This window comes from Scyliorhinus torazame, chromosome 6 (assembly GCF_047496885.1).
Source record: "Scyliorhinus torazame isolate Kashiwa2021f chromosome 6, sScyTor2.1, whole genome shotgun sequence".
NCBI lineage: Eukaryota > Metazoa > Chordata > Chondrichthyes > Carcharhiniformes > Scyliorhinidae > Scyliorhinus > Scyliorhinus torazame.
In genome coordinates, this window is record NC_092712.1 from 175,346,445 (window position 1) to 175,365,020 (window position 18,576).

The 18,576-nt window shown below is 45.8% G+C and overlaps 1 protein-coding gene across 1 annotated transcript in view; it reads right to left on the bottom strand.

Moving 5' to 3' along the window:
• thsd7aa (thrombospondin, type I, domain containing 7Aa) overlaps positions 1–18,576 on the bottom strand; it is a 712,619-nt gene that overhangs the window by 217,537 nt on the left and 476,506 nt on the right. The window contains exons 7-8 of the mRNA XM_072509118.1: positions 9,354–9,545; positions 5,426–5,660 (exon numbers count right to left, since the gene is read on the bottom strand). Of these exons, the coding sequence (XP_072365219.1) occupies positions 5,426–5,660; positions 9,354–9,545 (427 nt within the window). The remainder of the gene's footprint in view (positions 1–5,425; positions 5,661–9,353; positions 9,546–18,576) is intronic.

An 18,576-nucleotide genomic window follows, 5' to 3' on the forward strand; every position in this document is an offset into this window, starting at 1 on the left:
AGTGCGAGATCTAACAAAAAAAAGAGTCCGTTCTGGTGGGATTAGAGGGCTCGTCCCTGGCACTTGTAGCACTGTGAATGACCCCACTATCTAAAGGCACTCTGTTCTGTTTTAATAATAATAATGTATATTGTTGTCACAAGTAGGCTTACATTAACACTGCAATGAAGATACTGTGAAAATTCCCGAGTCACCACAATCCGGCGCCTGTTCGGGTACACAGAGGGAGAATTCAGAATGTCCAATTCATCTAACAAGCACATCTTTCAGGATTTGTGGGAGGAAACTGGAGCATCCAGGAGGAAACCCACACAGACACGGGGAGAACGTGCAAATCCGCACAGTGACCCATGTGGGAATTTAACCCGGGACCCTGACGCTGTGAAGCAACAGCACTAATCACTATGGTAACATGCAGCTCAACTCCCCTCGAGGCTGCATTTAGCGTTATTTCCCAAGATTGGGATGTCATTCTTAAATGATGCCTCGATCACTCGACCTCCCTGACCTGATGCTGGGACCCCTCCACGGCCCAACTCATCTGTTGGGAGGCCCACGAGCACCCCGGACCCCACACAGGCAGGGCACTCCTGGCCCTGCTCCCCGGAAATGCAAAATGCCACCTGGGTACCTTGCCACTGCCAGGCTGGTACCTGGTGGCACTGCCAGGGTTCCCAGGTGGTATCAGCAGTGCCAGGGTTCCACCCTACCCAGAGGCCAACCACTTGGAGCCTCCGATCGCCTGGGAGAAGCCCCCCCCCCAGTGCTGTTCAGCCTGCCCTGTTGTGGAGACCAATGCTGAATGGCATCAGGCTGGAGTCTCCTCGGCAAGGTTGGTAGATCCCGGGTTCTGGTTCCATCTGGCATCGGCAGGGTTAAGTGAGTATGCTGCAAGTCTGGGTCCCGCCCATTGTGGGCGGGATCCAGATTGCAACGTCGCGCGAGATCTTCAGGAATACCGGGTGAGACCTCTTCCGGCATCTACTGGCTGCATCCCATTCGAATTCCGGCTGGAGGCGGCCGGTAAATCATGCCCATATTCAGAAACTCCAGACACTTTTAGGTGACCAGGTCTTCACATTGCACAATTAATGACTTTCATACACAGCTCAGGATATAAGTAAAACCCAATACACGTTTATTCGCAAATAGCCATTGACTACTATCCAACTGTAAGAGGTAAATACACATATATTAAAATTGAATAAATTATTTTAAGTTAATGTTGCATAAATGAAAGATTAGTTAGAACTACTAATATCCCAATGTCATAGCACTTTATACTGCAACACATAAACCATATTAATACTTCTATTTTATAATTACTGTAAACCATTGTACTAATGATACGTTAAGGAATAAAAAATGTAATTGAATTACAGCATTTCCAGAAAAGTAATCTTCATAACATATCTAATTAGAACTAGAAATTATGGTTATGATTGAGATGTTTTTCTCTTGGTGGGAAGTGGAGGAGAATATAGAAAGTGGAAGAGAATATAGAACTCTCTCAATGACTTCTTACATAATTTTTAAGACTGCCTATGTTTTAAGATTAATAGTACTGTTCTCTAGGGAACAGCTCCCAGAATCTCAGATTCCCAACTGTCTTCTTTACAAAAACAGATTTAATAATCCAGGGTCCTTTATTATAACTTCTCTCATCATGATTTTCAATAACCTCCTTAATGAGGTATAAATATGTTCAAAAAGCCAAATTCACCAGGCTTACAGCAGTTATTCTGTGTGGACACAATTAACATGAAGCACATACAGTTATATGTTTTATTCCAGCTAGTCAGTTCTCTGAAGTATTCTTAAGCTTAGCTCTGTTTTTAGAAGTTGAAAAAGTACTGCAAGCTTTCGAATGACTGCTTTTCACAAACGACATGAATGTTTTTTACCTTTGGAACAGCTGCATAGAAGCACAGAAAATAAAAGCAGGGGGAAGCCAATTGGCCCTTCAAGCTTGCTGTGCCATTCATTATGATTGTGGTTGATCATCAAGTTCAATTACCTGATCCCGCCTTCCCCCCTTATCCCTTGATCCCTTTAATCCCAAGACCTATATCCAATTCCTTCTTGTAATTCAAGAATGTTTTCACCTCAACTACTTTTTGTGGTAGTGAATTCCATAGATTCAACATTCTCTGGGTGAAGACATTTTTCCTCACCTCAGTCCTAAAAGGTTTAGCCCTTATCCTCAAACTTTGACCCCTAGTTCTGGACTCCTCCACCATCAGGAACATTGTTTCATAATCTACCCTGTCTACTCCTGTTAGAATTCTATAAGTTTCCATGAGATTCCCCCCTCACTCTTCTAAACTCCAATGAATATAATCCTTACCAATATAATCTCTCCTCATATGACAGCCCAGCCATTTCAGGAATCAGCCTGTTAAACCTTCGCTGCACTCCCTCCATAGCCTGAACATCCTTCTTCAGATAAGGACCCAAAACTGCATATAATACTCCAGGTGTGACCTCACCAATGCCCTATACAATTGAATAAAACATCCCTATTGCTATACTCAAATCTTCCCGCTATGAAGGCCAACATACCATTTGCCTTCTTTACTGCTTGCTGTACCTGCACGCTTACTTTCAGTGACTGATGCACAAAAACACCAAGGTCTTGTTGAGTATCCACCTCTCTCAATATACACAAATTCAATTAATAATCTGCCTTCCTATTTTTACTACCAAAGTTGATAACCTCACATTTATCCACGTTATACCGCATCTGCCATACATATGCTCACTCACTCAGCTTGTCAAATCCCGACGAAGCACCTATGCATCCTCCTCACAGTTCACCCTCCCACCAACTATGTATCATCTTCAAATATGGAAATACTACATTTAGTTATAGAGTCATAGATGTTTACAGCATGGAAACAGGCCCTTCGACCCAGCTTGTCCATGCCGCAAATCATTAATATATAGTGTGAACAGTTGGGGTCCTAGCACAGATCCCTGCGGTACCCTAGCACAGATCCCTGCGGTACCCAACTAGTCACAGCCTGCCAATCAGAAAAAGATCCATGTATTCCAACTTTTTGCTTCCTGTCTGCTTTCTATCCATCTCAAGACATTGCCCCCAATCCCATGAACTTTAACTTTACATAGTAATCTGCCTTGTGAAAACTTGTAGAAAGTCTCAACTCTACTTCTTACATCTTCAAAGAATTCCAGTTGATTTGTCAAGCATGATTTTCCTTTCATAAATCCATACTGACTTTATCTGATTATACCACTGCTAAACCAGTGATATAACAATGCTATACTGGTGGTATAACAGTGGCAAACCAGTGCTATACCCCTAAATCTTAGGCTAAATTAAGCTCCATCATTTCACAGAAATAAGAATCGGAAAATACAACAGGAGTTAACCATTTCCAAGAAGGGTATTCCAGGGTATTAGAAGGTTATGATTGGTTGTGGGAGGCTTGGAAGGCATAGAGGCCTGAAGCTTACTCTACAACTAATCTGGCTGGACTACATCAAGCATTCATTTCATTTCATATTGGGGACTCATTTGGCTCTCCAGTTGATCTTGGAGTTGGGGATGGTTTTAACAGAGTAAAGGTAACCAACTGCTTCTTTTCTCCACTTCCAACCATCTTCAACTTTTTCTCCTCCAACCTAATTTCCAACAAGAGTAAAGAGGTTCAAAGATTCTTTGTTACCAAAATTGAGAATATTCATTCAGCAGCCTCCAATACTTCTTTCCTCCCTCTAGCCAAATAAATCTAACCTCCCTCAAAAATATTGTTTGGTGTAGCTCTTTAGCTTCTGGATAATCTCTCTCCATGTCCTCTCTGAGCTCACCCATGCAGGAGATCCACCTCCAGCTTTCTTGATCTAATTTCCATTCAACTACCGTCCACACAATTTCCTTCACTGATCTTGACACAATGCATCTAATGGGGCTAAAAGTAGACAAGTCTCCTGGCCCTGATGGAATGCATCCCAGAGTGCCAAAAGAGATGGCTAGGGAAATAGCAAATGCACTAGTGATAATTTACCAAAATTCACTAGGGGTGGTCCCGGCGGATTGGAAATTAGCAAACGTGACACCACTGTTTAAAAAAGGAGGTAGGCAGAAAGCGGGTAATTATAAGCCAGTGAGCTTAACTTCAGAAGCTAGTGGTGTCCCTCAGGGATCAGTGTTGGGACCATAACTGTTCACAATTTACATAGATGATTTGGAGTTGGGGACCAAGGGCAATGTGTCCAAGTTTGCAGATGACACTACGATAAGTGGTAAAGCAAAAAGTGCAGAGGATACTGGAAGTCTGCAGAGGGATTTGGATAGGCTAAGTGAATGGGATAGGGTCTGGCAGATGGAATACAATGTTGACAAATGTGAGGTTATCCATTTTGGTAGGAATAAAAGCAAAAGGGATTATTATTTAAATGATAAAATATTAAAACATGCTGCTGTGCAGAGAGACCTGTGTGTGCTAGTGCATGAGTCGCAAAAAGTTGGTTTACAGGTGCAAAAGGTGATTAAGAAGGCAAATGGAATTTTGTCCTTCATTGCTAGAGGGATGGAGTTTAAGACTAGGGAGGTTATGTTGCAATTGTATAAGGTGTTAGTGAGGCCACACCTGGAGTATTGTGTTCAGTTTTGGTCTCCTTACTTGAGAAAGGACGTACTGGCACTGGAGGGTGTGCAGAGGAGATACACTAGGTTAATCCCAGAGCTGAAGGGGTTGGATTACGAGGAGGGGTTGAGTAGGCTGGGACTGTACTCGTTGGAATTTAGAAGGATGAGGGGGGATCTTATAGAAACATATAAAATTATGAAGGGAATCAATAGGATAGATGCGGGCAGGTTGTTTCCACTGGCAGGTGAAAGCAGAACTAGGGGGCATAGCCTCAAAATAAGGGGAAGTAGGTTTAGGACTGAGTTTAGGAGGAACTTCTTCACCCAAAGGGTTGTGAATCTATGGAATTCCTTGCCCAGTGAAGCAGTAGAGGCTCCTTCATTAAATGTTTTAAGACAAAGATAGATAGTTTTTTGAAGAATAAAGGGATTAAAGGTTATGGTGTTCGGGCCGGAAAGTGGAGCTGAGTCCACAAAAGATCAGCCATGATCTCATTGAATGGTGGAACAGACACGAGGGGCCAGATGGCCTACTCCTGCTTCTAGTTCTTATGTTCTTATGTTCTATCTCTGTGCTTCAACACAGCAAATATTTTATGGTCTGGATTTCCCAACAGAAATGGGATAAGAAATTTCAGCATTTGTAACATCTGAATTCTTCTGAAACTAGGTTGGATCGTACCATGGAATTATTTTAACATTATTATACTATGTGAACACTTCAGTCAATAATAGCAAATATTACTTTAGATAGCTGTCTTTAACCCAAAGCAAATATTATCACATCTTATTGAGCAATTACTATGCCTTTACTTTTTTGGTCCCACTTGTCCCACGTTGACTCTCACACACATAACCTTTCTAGTTTGCATTCCCACAGCACAGGTTGCCTCACCGCTCCAGCTGGTGCTTGAATTAAGAGTAGCTACAGACGAGTCTTCAATGCAAGGACCCCAGTGACCAGCCTGCCAGTGATATACAGTACAAGGATGCTCATTACAGCTGCGTACTTCCTGTAAGGCACTGCTGTTTGGACACTGTGCTGCTCCTGTTCAAAAACAAACAATACAAAAATAATATGTAATGGTCTTCAAAAACATTCTTGGCAGTCTTCACACTCAAATGATATGACTCTGATCTTTAAAAAAAATCAACAGGTATTTAGCCAGCATAAAACTAAACAAATAACTATTCATTCACATAAGGGTAGTACACTGATTCTTGATTTTTTGTGGTACTGGTGTTCTCATTAATATCAAGGATCAGTGCTGGGGCCTGTGGCTCAGAGAGACAGAGAGCAATGTATCTACATCTGCTGATGATACAAAGCTAAGTGGGAATGAAAGCTGTGAGAAAGACACAAAAGAGCTGCAAAGAGAAATTACAGGTTAAGTGGCTGGGCAACAAAGTGACAGCTGGAGTATATTGTGGAAAAGTGTGAGATTATTCACTTTGGTTATAGGAACAGAAAAATATATTTTTTAAAGGCTTAAAACATGTAAATGTTGCTGTTCAGACAGACTTGTGGTGTACTCATACGAGGAACACAAAAAGTGAGAATGCGGATACAGCAAGCAATTAGGCAAGCAACTGACATGTTGGCCTTTATTGAAAGGGGATTCAAGTAAAAGAATAAAGAAGTCTTGATGAAATTATACAGTGCTTTAGTGAGACTATATCTGAACAGCGTGTGTAGTTTTGGTCTCCATATTTAAGGAAGGATATACTTGCATTGGAGGCAGTACAGTAGAAGTTTACTTGCTTGGTACCTGGGATAAGAGGCTTGTCCTGCAATGACAGCCTGAGTAAATTGGGTCTAAATACTCTTAAGTTTAGAAGAATGAGTGATGACCGCATTCAAGATTATGAAGCGACTTGACAGGGTAGATAATGAGAAGTTGCTTCCCTTGGCTGGGGAATCTAGAGCAAGGGAGCATAGTTTCAGGAAAAGGGGTCATCATTCAGAACTGATATGAGGAGACATTTCTTCGGTCAAAGGGTTGTGAATCTTTTGGACTTCTCCACACCAGAGGGTTGTGGATTTGCCATCATTAAATATGCTTACGGTTGGAGTAGACAAATTTTGGTCTCTCAGGAATCTAAGAGATATGAGGTTCAGGCGAGAAAGTGGAGTTGGAGCCCAAGATCAGGCACCACGATCATCTCAGATGTTGGAGCTTGACAGGTAGTATGGTCTTCTCTTGCTCCTATTTCTTCTGTTCATATATAGTATATTAATTTCAAAAGTGCTTTTTGATATTTTTGTGAATAGTTGTTTCTGATTTCAATGCAATAAATCACTTAAAAAAACAAATAAGCTTGGCAGTTTACTTCTGCTACCAGAGGTCACCAGACATTTTTATTTGCAAAGTTTTTGTATTTAGTGGCTATTATTGACTGGTATTACATGGATTCATAATGCTGTAAATAGGAGAACTGGAGAAACAGATTGACGACATCTAGAGCAGCACAGAGGCTAGCACTGCTGCCTCATAGCGCCAGGGACCCAGGTTTGATTCCTGCCTTGGGTGACTGGTGACTGTCTTATGTGGATTTTGCACTTCTCCCAGTGTCTGTTTGGGCTTCCTCCATGTGATCCTGTTTCCTTCAAAGTGTGAAAAATGTGCAGGCTAGGATGATTGGCCATGCTAGATTATCCCTTATTGTCCAAAGATGTGCAGGTTAGATGGATTGGCCATGTTAGATTGTCCCTTCATGTCCAAAATGTGCAGGTTAGATGGATTGCGGCAGTGGAGTGGGCCTAGGTAGAGTGCACTTTTGGAGGCTCGCTGCAAACTCAATGGGCCAAATGGTCACCTTCTGCACTGTAGAGATTCTATAGAGAGATCATCATGGGCGGCATGATAGCACAGTGGTTAACACTGTTGCTTCACAGCCCTAGAGTCCCAGGTTCGATTCCCGGCTTGGGTCACTGTCTGTGCAGAGTTTGCACATTCTCCCTCTGGCTGCGTGGGTTTCCTCCGGGTGCTCCGGTTTCCTCCCACAAGCCCTGAAAGACGTGTTTGTTAGGTAATTTGGATATTCTGAATTCTCCCTTTGTGTACCCGAACAGGCGCCAGAATGTGGCAACTAGTAGCTTTTCACAGTAACTTCATTGCAGTGTTAATGTAAGCCTACTTGTGACAATAAAGATTATTATTATACACTTGCATGCATAGATTATCCACATTTGATTTTCCCAGCCCCATGGAGTTAGGATTGGAAGCAGGGGATCTGAGAAAATAGGGATACACTCTGGCTGGATGGCGCCCATCACATTCCTCTCTCCAGAGAACTTTTCCAAGGTCGGCCTGGTAACAAGTTTGATTGCCCACTCCACTGAGATGGGCAGTGATTTTTCTGCATTACTGGAACTTTCCCAATGGCAGAGTGGTTCCTCCCCACACGAGGAGATGGCCAATTCATTAGAAACTGCCTCCCCGTAGCAAGTGAGGGGGCTCAAGCTCCAATGGCAAGGCAGTTTGGATAAAAGACTGCAACTGCAATTGTATTTGATCCTGCTGAGGGGTTTTGCCATCACCCTGATGTCCCTACTGGTATCAGGAGTCTTCAATACATTTCTTCTGCATTTGCCAGAAAAGGGGCCTCCCTGTTAAGGCACTCGCGCAGTTGCCAACCTGCCTCAGCAATGTCCACTCTCCCAATGGGGTTGTAGAGGTAGCAGAGTGGCCAGTCCTCTGATTGGGAGCTAGGTGGCGTCCTTAACATAATGGCCAATCAGCCTCTTCCTGCAAGACTGCACTGCCAATTGTCCCATTTGGCCTAATGTCGGAGTTCTGAAGCCAATGAGAAAATCCATCCCAACGAGCTCCCTACACCTACATAAGGAAAAGCAATCCCAAATCATTCACGTATTTAATTGTGAGTAGGTATGAAATATTATAGATACAGTTCTAGATAAGATATCAATCTTCATTTTCAGTCAAGTATGGTGTGTGCGCATGAAGGAACTGTCATCTAGAAGGAAAATTCAGAAGAGTGATAATGACAGTGGGGACAGAAGAATCAAAGTATTGCATTGCAATATATGTTTGTTTCTTCATGATAAAGGAATTATGTTTATGTTTATTTAATATGCATAGACAATATAGCTCATAAAATTCACAGCAGTCAGTGTAGCAACAGTTTTTCACCTGAAATTAAATTGTGCCAAACATTTAATAGCTGAAGAAACAATAGACACAGCTGGGGTCAATGACCCTTAGCCCATTAAATCATGACATGCCCTACTGCTTTTGGACAGTAAATGTAATTGAACAAATTTGCCAGTAAGTAGCTTATCAGCACCTGCTAGACAGCATGGGCTTATAACAGATAACACAACAGAAAAAAAGTCATCTACCATTGCTTTGACAATCATCATTTGCTGTGTGTCAAAACATTTACATGATGTAAAAAAACATTTACAGACATATAAGGTGACTTGACAATCATAACTTGATGGATTCTCAGGATAAAACTGAACATTAAGGTAAACAATTAGTCATAACTATATATTTGTTCATGAAAGGAATCCCTGATGAGTTGTTCTAAATTATAGTTAGTAATGTACCTCAGTCAACCGAAGTAATTCTCCAAATTAGTAAAAATTATTAAGATACCAAGCGATTGGAAAATAAACAGCTGACGTTAGTTATTACTTTAATTACACAAAAGCTACTAATTATTTGTTCTTTTCACCAAAAGAGGACAAGAGAATTGGACTGATTGGTAATCATACCTTCAGCTGCATATGCCAGAATTGAGCGTGCACGCATCTGTTTGCCCTCGGTGGTCTTCCCAGAGCAGGTATATGAGCATGATGACCAGTCTGACCATTTGCTAAGAACACAGTCTTTTGGACATGGTACGTCACATAATACCGGGACTGGATAGATAGCTTCTCTGCACAAATTTCTGTCCACAAAATTTCCTGCAAACACAGAAACCCAACAATAATTCATTAGAGTGAAAGGAGAAAATCAGAACTCACGTTTATGCACAGAAATGTAAACGTTTAAGAGACGTAAGGTAGCTAATACCCTAATAAAAATGACTAATTTAGCATTCCAATTCTGAATATTGCCTCGTTAGAATTAATAAAACCTATTATATTGGCTGGAATTCTCCGACCGTTGGGATTCAATGGGCAATCCCATTGAAAAAAAGCAGGAGTATAGAATCCGGCCGCCAGCTAACAGTGCGCCGTTGAGAAATGTGTGGCTGGGGGACCGGAGAATCCAGCCCATTTTCTACGCAGCATAGCCCCAGTGAAATAATGACCAGATCAGCTACTAACTTGGGAATATTGATTAGGATAAATATGGGCAAAGATACAGGGGATAACTTCTCTATTCTTCAAATAGAGATCTTATGGATGCACCTGAGTGGGCTGACAGGAATCAATTTAATATCTCATCTGAAAGGTGACACCACTGACAGTACTGTACTCCCCCAATACTGAGATGGACTATTAGTCTGGATTTTGCATTCCAATCTCTGGACTGGAACCTGAATTCCAAATGGTATCTGCTGCATTCCTTATTCTCTCTCATAAAATCTAGAAAAGAAGTTTGAAAATTATATAAATACCTTAAATCTGTCATATATCACCCAAAAAATATTTCCGTAAACCAAATCTGGGGCGGGATTCTCCCCTACCCGGCGCCGAGGAGTGGCGTGAACCACTCCGGTGTCGGGCCGTCTGGAAGGTGCGGAATCCTCCGCACATTCAGGGGCTAGACCGGCGGCCGCGGGGTTGGCGCCGCGGCAGCCGGCACAGAAGGGTATGGCGCCCCACCAACCGGCGCCGAAGGGCCTCTGTCGGCCGTCGCGAGTTGGCACATGTGCGGGAGCACCAGCCTGTGCTGCGTCATCCCAGCCCATGCGCAGGGGGTCTTCTCTGCACCGGCCATGGCGGACCATTACACCGGCCGGCGCGGAGGGAAAGAGTGCCCCCACTGCACACACCCGCCCACGCATCGGTGGGCCCCGATCGCGGGCCAGGCCACAGTGGGGGACTCCCCGGGGCCAGATCCCCCCGCGCCCCCCCTAGGACACCGCAGGCCGTTCACAGAGCCATGTCCCGCTGGTACGGAACTGGTGCATTTTACGTCGGCGGGACCCGCCGAAAACGGGCGGCCACTCGGCTCATCGTGGGCCAGAGAATCAGCGGGGTGGCCGCTGCCAATGGCCCCCAACTGGCGCGGCGCGATTCCCGCCCCCGCCGAAAATCTGGTGCCGGAGAATCCGGCAGCCGGTGTCGGGGCAGTGAGGCGGGATTCACGTCGCCCCCTGCCGATTCTCCAGCCCGGAGGGGGGTCGGAGAATCCCGCCTATCATATTTGAATTTGCAAAGTTTCAGCAAATAATTCTTATTCAGTGCAAGGGTTAACCTGATTGCACTAAACCCGTTTGCCTTTTTAAAATACAATCACTAATCTGTCAGATAAATTATTCATTGTGTTAAATGAGCACAGATAGAAGTGCGTTAATCAATGCAATAAATATTTGATTTTCCATTACATATAAATTTTCAAATTTACTATGCACACATTTTGGCTGGAATTCCCCGTTTTGGAGACTATGGGCTGGATACTCCATTTCTGAGGCAATGTCCGGAGGGTCTTACGACCCAAAAATCGGCGCTGCCCCGCACCGATGCTCTGCCCCCAGTCTTATACCTGCAGATTCGGATGGAGAATGGCCGGGTCCGTGGCTGCGCATGCGCACGGCGGCTACTTGTGGCGGCCATGCCGTACAATATGGCACCGGCCCCATGGGGACTCAGCTTGCCAGTTAGTGCCCCCCGTAACCCCCCTCTCGCCACTCCAGGAAAACCCCCTACCAGTCCCGCTCGACCCTGCCAAACGAACACCCACAGCCAGCAGAACTGCTCCCCCCTCCCCAGCTGGCGGAGCTGGACACAGTCCGCAGCCACGCGAGGTCCCGAAAACTGAGAGGACACGCAACCGACGCCGTCAGGAAGTTGGTCCACCGGGGGCGGAGCATTGGGGGAGGGCCTCAGGTCACGTCCTGAGGCCGTCCCAATGGCGTGCATCGTACTTAGCGATTACGTTGTTTTTGAGGGGGCAGAGCACCTGCAAAACGGTGCCGTCCCCAGTTTCGACATGAATACGGGCTCTCCGGCCAATCGCCAAAAGCAATTTCAGCGTCGGTAATCGAAGAATCACGCCCTAAGTTCTCCAGCTGGAGATGAATCACCACTGACTTGCACTCATTCTGGAAGCGTAAATCGAGAGGCGATTCCCTATCCCTTGCCGTGCAAATTTATGCATTGCGGGAATTGAAAGGGATTCCCAATTCGCCATTTTGAGCGGGCAGTCTGATAGCGAAGTCCAGCGGCTGCCGTCCCCGTTCCGAGTGAATTCAAGTTCCAAACAAAATGAACAGGGAAATAGGCTACTTGGGACTGAAAATATTACTGTGCACTACTTCCCCACAACAAGAAGCAGTGAATAGATTTTAAAATATGAGACTGGATTAGAGAACAGTTGTAAATCAATGCTCAACCATTTCACACTCACATGTGAGCCTTACTCATCTGAAGGAACCCTTTTGCAAACACTATATCATGGCAACCCATAGATGTGGATCAACTTCCAGATTTCCAGACAATTCCTCCATGGTGAAGATTCCACCAACTGCCATTTATATGTTGCATATCTTTCAATTATTCCTTGGGAGGGACAGTGAACGATTGCATAGCATTGGTTGCATTCCTGAGTCTATTAGCATTTCACCAATCTTCTTTATAATTGCAGGAACAAAAGGCACAGATCTGGGGTGAAATTCACCTGAAACGGCGCAATGTCCACCGACTGGCGCCCAAAACGGCGCCAATCAGACGGGCATCGCGCCGCCCCAAAGGTGCGCTCCGCATCTTTGGGGGCCGAGCCCCAACATTGAGGGGCTAGGCCGGCGCCGGAGGGATTTCCGCCCCGCCAGCTGGCGGAAACGGCCTTTGTTGCCCCGCCAGCTGGCGCGGAAATGACATCTCCGGGCGGCGCATGCGCGGGAGCGTCAGCAGCCGCTGACAGTTTCCCACGCATGCACAGTGGAGGGAGTCTCTTCCGCCTCCGCCATGGTGGAGACCGTGGTGGAGGCGGAAGGGAAAGAGTGCCCCCACGGCACAGGCCCGTCCGCGGATCGGTGGGCCCCGATCGCGGGCCAGGCCACCGTGGGGGCACCCCCCGGGGCCAGATCGCCCCGCGCCCCCCCAGGCCCCGGAGCCCGCCCGCGCCGCCTTGTCTCGCCGTTCAAAAGGTGGTTTAATCCACGCCGGCGGGACAGGCAATTTATCGGCGGGACTTCGGCCCATCCGAGCCGGAGAATCCAGCGGGGGGGCCTGTCAACCGGCGCGGCACGATTCCCGCCCCCGCCGAATATCCGGTGCCGGAGACTTCGGCAACCGGCGGGGGCGGGGTTCACGCCAGCCCCCGGCGATTCTCCGACCCGGCGGGGGGTCGGAGAATGACGCCCCTGAAGGGAGAGACTGACAACTAGAAGGTACACACTCAACTCAAGTTGCTGAACCATCTGTAAGAGGACATGAATTACATGGGCCTCTATTGCAACTATCTGGCCAAATTGCAGTGCACTACCAAGTTGTGTTTATTTTTCTTCCTTTAATGACTTTTTTCATACATGGAAGACATTCTGGAACTTATCAAAATGTCCTAACATGCAGCCCAATTATCTTATAAATGTCACCTCAGGAAACTTAACATCATTCAGTAGCATAGATTCAGAGTTTTCACAACCATTGAACAGGTTTTCCTGCAGGGTATTGCAAAGTTCCATGGGAATCTCTTTGGAGAAGTGTCAGGAGTGAAGCCACTGCTTCTTAGAATATACAAGTGACTGCAGCATGTCTACTCATCCCAATCTTTGAATCGGCAAGGGTCTACTGAGCTCTCACCTAACAAATCTACATTCACCTCTTCTCAAGGGTATAGAAATTCTCCCTATCCTTGAACTATGTGAGAGGAAAAGAAATTCCCAATTAGGCAGCATCTATGTAGAAAGAGAAGCAGAGGCTTGGATTTTCACAATGACAGAGATCCTCTTCATCACTGTGGAACTGACAGACAAACCCAAAACTTTTAACTAAGGCTAACAATTATGCAGCAATCCATAAAGCTACCTTTTGTAGCAATTTGCTGATGGCATTAATTCTTTGAAGTAAGTAATTCCACAAGACAATAAAAACAGCAATACTGTACTTTTCCAACTTCTCTGCTGAGGGTTTGCTTCAGCTTTCACACATGTTTTTTCTGAATTTGATGCGACTATGTCTGATAACGTTTTTTAAAAAATTTAGAATATCCAATTATTTTTTTCCAATTAAGGGGCAATTTAGCATGGCCAATCCACCTAGCCTGCACATCTTTGGGTTGTGGGACTGAAACCCACGCAAACACGGGGAGAATGTGCAAATTCCACACGGATAGTGACACAGAATTGAACCTGGGACCTCGGCGCCGTGAGGCAGCAGGGCTAACCCACTGTGCCACCATGCTGCCCCCATGTCTGATAAAGTTATCTTTATATCAACAAAGTCCAGCTGAAAGCCAAAACAGCAGCATCTGCACGAGCAAACCACCTGGTGTCACAAATTCATTTGATCATCAAATGTTTTCTCTATGCCTGCTCCAAGCATGGTTTCAGTATGTTCCACTGATGGAAACCGAAAAGAAGTCATAAAAGTTTTGAACAAAGTTTAAAAAAATGTATGACTGCCTCACAGGATTCAGCTGCAGCATTGCAGATTAAATTCAAGGAGAGACTAGAACAAGGGAATAATGCACAGGGGCTTGCATTGTTCAGTCTTGCTTGTGGAGCTGAATATTTTCTTGCCATATTTGTGGCATTTTCGAAGCTCTGCTGCAAGTTTTGCTGCAATTATTTCCAAAACAGTTGTCTCCAGCCACTCAGAAATGTGGGATTATCATAGAATTATCATAGAATTTACAGTGCAGAAGGAGGCCATTCAGCCCATCAAGTCTGCACCGGCTCTTGAAAAGAGCACTCTACCCAAGGTCAACACCTCCACCCTATCCCCATAACCCAGTAACCCCACCCAACACTAAGGGCAATTTTGGACACTAAGGGTAATTTAGCATGGCCAATCCACCTAACCTGCACATCTTTGGACTGTGGGAGGAAACCGCAGCACCCGGAGGAAACCCACGCACACACGGGGAGGATGTGCAGACTCCACACAGACAGTGACCCAAGCCGGAATCGAACCTGGGACCCTGGAGCTGTGAAGCAATTGTGCTATCCACAATGCTACCGTGCTGCCCCAAATTGTAGTTGAAAAAAAGAGAAATCGCTCTACAACTTCAACATTGCTTGTCACATATCTTAAAATTCATGTTAATTGTTCCACATGACTTACATTTGGTGCTGAATCAACTGTTATGGAATAATAGTTGGTGTCTTTGCCATTGGTGGTATAAATCAGTGACTATGCGGAGGTGGGCAGGGCATCTATATCTCACTCCAGCAGCACCTTCTCCTCAAGGAGTCGGCCAGGGTTCCATAGGCAGCCAAAGGAAGGAGGATCAGTAGTTGGACACCCTGGGTCCATTCAACCAGATAACTCTGGGGGCCAATTGGCCAATACCAATCTCGCCTTTCTGTGACCCCTATCACCTTCTACTCCACAGGCCGACGAGTGAACCTGCCTTACAACAGGACATCCAAAGTAAGCCAGACCCCTCCAGGTCTCAGCCCTCCAGAGGACACCTGCCAAGGTAATCACAGACAACTGGGATTCACTCCTCCTTTTGTGTATGCTTCCTTATTGTGATGATCATAATAATAATCGCTTATTGTCACAAGTAGGCTTCAATGAAGTTACTGTGAAAAGCCCCAGTCACCACATTCCGGCGCCTGTTCGGAGAGGCCGGTATGGGAATTGAACCCGCGCTGCTGGCGAGATGTATTACTGTCAATTAGGCGTGAGATTGTTTTCCCTCCCCCCACTTTGGGTCTCTTGTCTGTGCAGTGATCCTTCTTATCACCACAGAGTATGGCCCTTTTCCAGATTATTCTTGACATCAATTATGCCTCCACCTTAATGTTAGGTGTGTCTGCTTCCTCATTTACATGCTTGGCAGGTTCCTATCAAGTTTATTCTTGGCTGTGTAAGATTGAGGTAGGGGTATTCTCCTATCTAATCTGTAATTTGAAAGATGAAGTTGTAGCATATAAGGAGAGATGTGTTCACACATGGAGAAACCTCACATATAGTGCAACTCCATGTGCTCTGTCATTCGGCAGGGCATTCAAGGTATGAGCTCGTACTCACACGTGTGCACTGCTCTCAGCCAACTGTGTTTTCCACTTTCAGAGCACACATCTGCTAAGTTCAGCAATAAGGGGGACACCTTACCACCTCAAGATGACAAAGCTTGGCCCCACTTAGCCACATTATTGTCCTGATCCTAGAGTGTCTCTTACCATGTGGTTGTGCAGAGGCAATGCTCTCGTCACAATGATGCAGTGCACTGCATCCCCTCCACTGAACACTCACTGAGGTTACTGATGCTAATTCCAAATGGTGATTTCTGGCTGCCAGTAGAGGCTTGGAGCAGGCTCTGAAGCTGCACATAGTCGCTTTAGACATTGTGGAGGAGAGCAATGGGATAGGAGCGAGGATATACTGAAGCTGAAGTGCGCTCTTTATTAGCAATGACGCATGACTTTGAGGGCTTCATAGTGTGTATGCATTCTGGACGTGGCAAGGCCCAGGACTGGCCATGAGGGCACAATGTCTGTGTAAAAGAGGAGGCATTTCAATGTCTGCAAGGAAAGTATTTGACGTCATCATGCTCCGTTGATCCACATCTATTTTAAGCTGAGGATAAATGCAGCCCAGGATCTCTAACGGAGAGTGTTGGATGTCAGTGTGAGTTGGAAGAATGCTTCACAGCCACTGAGTCATCTCTCAAAGAATTCACAGCAACGGAACGTCGTCGGCTGACTTGACCTAAGAGTGAATGATCTGATTCACCATCGATGTTACACAGAATGCGATGTTCCATTGTAGGAGATGGATCTCCTTGAGGAGCCTTGTCACATTGAAGGAATACAGCTGTGAGATATTGGGACTTGACCAACAGCTCCTGCCTCTTGTAGGCTGCTGTTGCAAATGGGTTGCTGGAGAGATGCTTGAAGAGGCAGCACCATCTGTTGTCTGATGGAATTTCATCCTCCAGTTAGCACTTCGTCTCAGCCAGGACCCTTGCTCCTGAGGGCTCACCATCCTCCAAACAATCAGGACAATGAACCTGATGTGTAACTATTCACCCTCTTACTGAACTGCATGAGCAAAATGAGAGGAAGAGAAAAGCTGGTGCTCACGCTGGCTCATGAGGGAGGACATTTGTCCAAGAGGGTACTCACTGCAACTCATCATCCTTCTGGTGGCTATCAGGACCTCATGCATATGCCTGCCTTGTCTGGTCTGTGCTGTTGCCTCTTCCCTGCAGCCTCAGCTTCCTCAAACGTATTAGTCTCATCCTCTTCGAGGTCCTCTTCATCAGAAGAGACATGCAGATCCTCCATCCCATCATCTGGCAAGATTGTACAGCATGCAGAAAGCTTTTGATGATCCGTCAGATCCTCTGTGGACTGTATTGAAGTGGTCCGCCAAATCTGTCCAGGAATCGGAATCGCATTTTAAATGTGTACTGCACCATTGCTGCAGGTTGGAAGATGGTGGTGCAAAACTCTGACTGCCAGACCTGCTTCGAGCCACCCTGTGTAAATATGGAAACCCAGAGGAGCTTACCCTCAGGTTTCCCTCCTGCACAGACCTGTTTAACTAGCCGCTTTATTCTTTGATCCTGTTGTGCTTCAGATTCATATATGTTTTTGCCCTTGAACATTTTGAAGATGTGCCTCTGCCCCATACGGACCACACCTGTCATAACATACATCTATGTATACAATGGAGTGCAGACAGGCAGTGATTGACACACAGGATGACCAGTAAGCACACAGAACAGAGCAGCCAATCACCAGACAGGACACAACCACTATAAAGCCAGAGGGCACCAGTTTTCCCGCTCTCTCGGGACCCAGCCTCTGAGACAGTCAGGGTTTGTGAGCTGGCCAGTGCAAACACCATGTGGTAGCTAGTAAGTCTGGTTAGGCTAGTATCAGGTCTCCAATCAAGTCAGCATAGTGTCAACCCACGGTTGAACATGTATAATAGTTTAGATGTTAAATAAAATCGTGTTGCATCTTATCAAGTGTTGGAGGTCTGTCTCTCGCTACACTGCATCAAGTGCACTCCACATCGACCCAGCCTACCCAACACATCATCACCCAACCCCATCTTGATGCCATTTGCACTGTTCAACATATATCACGGCAGCACAGTAGCATTGTGGATAGCACAATTGCTTCACAGCTCCAGGGTCCCAGGTTCGATTCCGGCTTGGGTCACTGTCTGTGCGGAGTCTGGACATCCTCCCCATATGTGCGTGGGTTTCCTCCAGGTGCTCCGGTTTCCTCCCACAGTCCAAAGATGTGCAGGTTAGGTGGATTGGCCATGATAAATTGCCCTTCGTGTCCAAAATTGCCCTTAGTGTTGGGTGGGGTTACTGGGTTATGGGGATAGGGTGTAGGTGTTGACCTTGGGTAGGGTGCTCTTTCCGAGAGCTGGTACAGACTCGATGGGCCGAATGGCCTCCTTCTGCACTGTAAATTCTATGCTATGAATTCTATGATCCCAACCCCTGAATTCTTCCTCCAGTCACGTGCCTGAGAGCAAACTTCCCCACTCATGACTTCCAGTACAGGCCTAGTCCTGCACCCCTGAAAGGCCACCCCTGCCTTACTACTGATCTAGTAGGTGAAGACTTGTCTGTGACAGCCCCTGAAAGTGATGTGGTGCTGCCTGTGATTCCCATGAGTGCTGCACGATG